The sequence below is a fragment of the Euprymna scolopes genome, chromosome 19, assembly GCF_053919585.1.
Source record: "Euprymna scolopes isolate OS-2025 chromosome 19, ASM5391958v1, whole genome shotgun sequence".
Classification (NCBI taxonomy): domain Eukaryota; kingdom Metazoa; phylum Mollusca; class Cephalopoda; order Sepiida; family Sepiolidae; genus Euprymna; species Euprymna scolopes.
Window position 1 is genome coordinate 59,886,162 of NC_136500.1, and position 6,000 is coordinate 59,892,161.

At 35.2% G+C, this 6,000-nt stretch overlaps 2 protein-coding genes across 6 annotated transcripts in view; both read left to right on the forward strand.

The window, feature by feature from the left end:
• LOC145303651 (uncharacterized) overlaps positions 1–6,000 on the forward strand; it is a 637,407-nt gene that overhangs the window by 6,865 nt on the left and 624,542 nt on the right. The window lies entirely within an intron of this gene.
• LOC145303644 (histone H2A-like) lies at positions 2,773–3,965 on the forward strand. The gene has a single exon (XM_080145201.1). The coding sequence runs from the start codon at positions 3,203–3,205 to the stop codon at positions 3,578–3,580; it is 378 nt and encodes a 125-aa protein (XP_080001327.1). The 5' UTR covers positions 2,773–3,202; the 3' UTR covers positions 3,581–3,965.

The following is a 6,000-nucleotide window of genomic DNA, read 5'->3' on the forward strand; positions in this document are numbered from 1 at the left end:
TGTTAACGAGAGAATCGGCCGCCATTTTGAATTTTCCATATATATTTGTTTTTTGACAACTTTTTCCAATCTATGTGTACAGTAATACAAACCCCCCCGCCCCGGCTGATTACGCATTCGCACAGACCGAAGAGAAATCACATTTATTTTTAAAAAATCAGAATTTTATTTGTTTCCGTAAGTAAAAAATAAATATCACAACGCATGTCGCATCGTTGTATTCGTTCACGTGCGCAAAATGACTTATAACATTGCGGAGGGATTTTAAGCGGGCATTTTCAAAACAAATGTGGAAAAATATTAATATCTCCGAAACTATTAATTTGCGACGGATACGGTTTTCAGATTGTTTTTTAGCACACCGAAATCTACAATCATTTTTGTTACGTAGTTGTTAATGCTTTTTAATTGATCTAAAAAATTCAGTTTTCATGAGCAGTTTACAAAAACAACCGTTTTTCCGTAAGTAACGTGCAGAAATTTATCGAGCAGAGTAATGATTAACATTTTACAAAAATTCTATGTTTACATTGGCAGGGCGGAGGGGGGCATTTCACAAAAATTCTGTGTTTACATTGGCAAAGCGGGGTCGCCCCAGCCCCCTCCCAATGTAAACACAGATTTTTTGTGAAATGTTAATCATTACTCTGCTGGATAAATTTCGGCACGTTACTTACGGAAAAACGGTTAATTAAACTGCAGAAGCACATGTTAAGCTATACAAGTTCTATATATGATTACCCACTAACACCACAAAAAAGAACGAAAACAATGTTTTCTTTTTGTTTTTTTTTTTGTAAACTGGTCGTGAAAACTTAATAACAGCATTATTTTTACTATAAAATGAGATAATGAGATATTTTTATGAAAATATTTCTGGTAATTTAAAATATCCGCCATGTATACATGCGCCTTGTGAAATGTCACGTGACTATCGCACATGTGTAGCGTAAATGAAGTCAGTGAAATGGCCTCTGTCCACATGTGCAATCAGCCGACTTACGCCATATAAAATAATAATAATCGTTTTTGATTTTCGAAAGAGAATTTCAAAAATAGCCAACAAATAAAAAAAAAAAAAAAAATGAAAAACAAAAGGTAAAACTATAAATATACAACAAATAATGTTACCAAAGGCGAGGTCGTAAATTATTTTAAAATTTGGGTTTGTATTACTGCACACAGATTCGAAAAGTTGTCAAAAAACAAATATATAACAAATAAATGTTATATGTTATTGTAACATAGGCTGACATATATTCGGTGGGGCTTTAACAGTATTTGGAATATTTTTAAAATTTTTAACTCCTTTTCCCAAACTTACCGTGTGAAAGAGAGAGTTGGGCGCCATTTTAAATTTTCCAATACATTGGTAATGGTAAACACTGTATGTTTTTCGAGCTGAATAAACATGTTACATTAAATAAAAACACTAAAACCATATCCAGTTTGGTAGAAAAGTAACTTACCTTGCTTTTGATAACATTTATTTGTTATATATTTGTTTTTTGACTTTTTCGAATCTATGTGTACAGTAATACAAACCCTCTAAGTTTAATGTTTTTTTTTTGGGGGGGGGTTGTATTACTGTACACGTAGATTCGAAAAAGTTGTCAAAAAACAAATATATAACAAATAAATGTTATCAAAGGCAAGATAAGTTACTTTTCTACCAAACTGGATATATTTTCGTGTTTTTATTCAATGTAACATGTTTATTCAGCTCGAAAACCATACAGTGTTTACCGATGTATTGGAACATTCAAGATGGCGTCTGATTCTCTCTTTAACACGGTAAGTTAAATAAAAAACCGGATAAAATACGGTTAAAAACTCGCTCAATATATGTTACCGTGACATAGGTTGACATATATTCGGTGGGTTTTTAATAGTATTTTGTATAGTTTTTTTTATTTATAACACCTTTTTTCAAACTTACGGTGTTAAAGAGGGTGTGAGAGACGCCATCTTGAATTTTCGAATACATCGGTACACAGTTTTTCGAGCTGAATAAATATGTTAAATTGAATAAAAACAAAAAAATATATCCAGTTTGGCGGAAAAGTAACTTATCTTGCCTTTGATAACATTCATTTGTTATATATTTGTTTTTTGACAACTTTTTCGAATCTATATGTACAGTAATACAAACCCAACTTAGAAATACGATTTAAAATATAGCGCGGATCATAAGTGCTCATGCGTAGGGAAAAGGCAGTGTTTTTTTTTTATGGTGTTCGGCAGGGAAGTCAAATCGCGACCAGTACCAAAAATCTGTTTATAAATAAAAATTACAAATATAATTTAAGACTTTCTTTCCCAAATGTTCTACAAATATACATTATATAGAAATAAGTAATATTTACGCCATAGAAAGAGATGGGAATATTTATGAAATCTAAACTGTGAATAATCGCATTAAAATAAAGAAAGTGAAGAAACATTCGTGAAAAAATGCTTGGCCCTGAAAAGGGCCGTTTTGGGAATTCGTTTTCTTTGGAAGAAAACGCTTTTACTTGGCGCTGGTGTACTTGGTGACAGCTTTGGTTCCCTCAGAGACAGCATGTTTAGCCAACTCACCAGGGAGAAGGAGACGGACAGCGGTCTGGACCTCACGGCTGCTAAGTGTTCTTTTCTTGCTGTAATGGGACAGACGACTGGCTTCATTAGCGATTCTCTCAAAAAGATCGTTAACAAAACTGTTCATAATAGACATGGCTTTGCTAGAAATTCCAGTGTCAGGATGAACTTGTTTCATTACTTTGTAAATGTAGATGGAATAACTTTCCTTCCTCTTCTTTCTCTTTTTCTTGCCATCACGAGCAGGTTTAGCCTACCGGCTTTCTTAGCGCCTTTCTTGCTAACTTCAGTAGGCGGAGCCATTTCCACGAACGATACACGAATGATAAAGGCAACTTCATTCTCTTCCCTTTTTATACGAAACACGCTGGCTCCCAACAACAATCACAATTTTCTCTCTCAAATCTCTCGTATTTGATTGGTCAGAAACTAGCAACAAAAACTACACAACTTGTGAAAGCACTTAAAACAGACAAAAAAAAGAAAGCGGTTGTGTGAAAGCGGCGGTAAAATAATCAGCAGTCAGTTGGCCGGAGCCGATCTGCGCGTATTTAAGGCAAGTTGCGTGCGTTTTGTAAAGTAAATCATTTGAGTTTTTGAAACAGCAAACACAAACCTAAAAATGTCTGGTCGTGGTAAAGGAGGTAAAGCCAAGGGAAAGAGCAAGACTCGTTCATCCCGTGCCGGACTTCAATTCCCCGTTGGTCGTATCCATCGTCTCCTCCGCAAGGGTAACTATTCTGAGAGAATTGGTGCCGGTGCACCCGTCTATTTGGCTGCCGTCATGGAATATTTGGCCGCAGAGGTTCTCGAGTTGGCTGGAAATGCTGCGAGAGACAACAAGAAATCGAGAATCATTCCCCGTCACTTGCAATTGGCCATCCGTAATGACGAAGAATTAAACAAATTCTTGGCCGGAGTGACCATTGCCCAGGGTGGTGTCCTTCCCAACATCCAAGCTGTACTTCTTCCCAAGAAGACCCAGAAAGCTGCCAAGTAAATTCTCTTATTTCCTTGACTCAACACAAACGGCCCTTTTCAGGGCCACCAACATTTTCCCGAAATGTTTTTCGTCAATCTTACTAAATGCGATTTTTTATTTCTGACCTTTGTGATTCTTTACCAAATAGGTACTCCTGCAGTATTTTACCCACCGATTTCACGATCTTAGCCGAGCGTTGACGAACGCTTTCGGCGTTAACGCCGACGAAAGCCGAGAATTCGGAGCTACGGTGCAAGAACGCTAAAAGTATGTGAATAGCAACAACATGGTAACGTGGGTAAAATACTGCAGGAGTACCCAAAATTCAAATGATGGGGCTAAATTTTATGTTCTGAAGGTGCGTAAAACAATGAATGCAAAAAAAAAAAAATATTTTATGGTACTCCTGCAGTATTTTACCCACCGATATCACGATCTTAGCCGAGCGTTGATCGACATCCGTCGGAAAACGCCGGAACATGGCGAGCGGTACGATACTCTATTAGCCAATCAGGGCGCTTCTTCAATCGAACGCGCAGCAGACGAATAATTTTCATTGAAAGTATACACATAGCGTTTCATTTCAGTTATTTTATTGTTCAAAGTAAAAATACACAGCCTTTCATTTCAGCTATTTAATTTAGCGATAAAAAAAAAAAGGAAGAAATATGAACCTAGGACTGCTGGAAACAACTTTGCACTCCACTGAAGCCGTCGTCGAGTTTTGCCAGGAGAGAAAATTAATTCCTACATCGGTCACGGTCGCCTGCCCAAGATGCAAAAACCCTTTGCTCCCTACTTTGCCTCTACAGTCAGTAGAAAATCTTCCAGTCGGAACTAAAGATAAACAGTAATTGTTGTCCCCCCCCCCTACAAACATTACTGGAAAAAAAAACATTGTTCTTACTGTTTAATACCGTTTTGTTAAAAACAAACCAAAAAAAAAACATTGAAGTGTTTATTACTGTTGCTTACCCCCCCGCCCCCCCCCAAAAAAAGCTATCGAAAACAAAATGAACCAAAAAAAAAATATTCAACAAAATAAATTTATTTTACTTTAAAAAAAACTTACGGTAAGTGTTTATGATTTATTTTATCCAAATTTTTTGTATTAATTTTATACATTTTGTTGTGTGTGTGTGTAATATCTTTTCCTTGTAATGTTGTTGCTATTCACATACTTTTAGCGTTCTTGCACCGTAGCTCCGAATTCTCGGCTTTCGTCGGCGTTAACGCCGAAAGCGTTCGTCAACGCTCGGCTAAGATCGTGAAATCGGTGGGTAAAATACTGCAGGAGTACCGTATGTATATATATATGTATGTGTATATATATGTGCGTGTGTGTATGTGTAAACATTTAGAAGTTTGTTAGCTTAAAAATTATTTACATTTAAAATACCCCCAAACATATTAGCTTCTACTTTTTAGGCGATTACATGTGAATACACTGAAACGTTATTTTAGAATTTAGAAGGGGGGGTCCAATTGTGCATATAAATATAATGTAAAATGATCCCATTTTCGGTACAATCTAACTTTTTAAGCAGTTAAGTAATTTTTATCACTAATTCTAAATCCGCTCAGCAAAATCATAAAATCACATGTAATTGCTTTATTTTCCGTATTACCACCCAGAATTAGAGTTAGTAGTAGGAAAGGAGCGTGGCTTTTATGACTTTTAACAATCACATATTTTATACTAAATTTTGATTTGGAAAATAAACATTCAGAAGATTTAAAACAAATAAAGTTGGTTACATGTCCTTAAAACATTGGTCAATAAGGTGGGATCATTTTGCGTTAAATTTATAAATGAATCTTATTGTATTTTTACCACGAAAATTTTCAAGCTGTTTACATGTAATCGATTAAAAATGAACTATCTTCTTATGTGTATTATAATATAAGTTGGATTTTTAAAAATCTTAAACGTGGCTTTTCATACGTAATTGTATGTACATTGGCTAGATAAATGGCTAAAGATTCTTATAAAAATAAACTTTATTCCTTTTTATTCCCGAGAAAAAATGGTAAATTTATACAAATAACGTGACAGCGAATTGGGTAAAAATCCGAAAGTGTATCCGAAATTGGGTAAAAATCGATTTTGTGCGCGTAAAATTGGGATACTGCGCATGAGCAAGTAAAATTGGGGTGGTGAAGTGGTGGGGAATTAATTAAAAAGAAAAGGAAATAATTTATTTATTTTTTTATTATCGCTTATTTTCATTATGGATTATCTCCACTTGTTTTGATTTAAGAGTAGAGCCGATGTACGCCATTTTTGAAAGAAAATATTCCCTTTTAAAAATGTTAATATCTCCGAAACTATTAATTTGCGAGGGGTACGGTTTTCAGATTCGTGTTCAGCACACCGAAACGTAACAGAATACTACGTCTGTTTTTACTAATTCGCTGTCACGGTGTTTGTATAATAA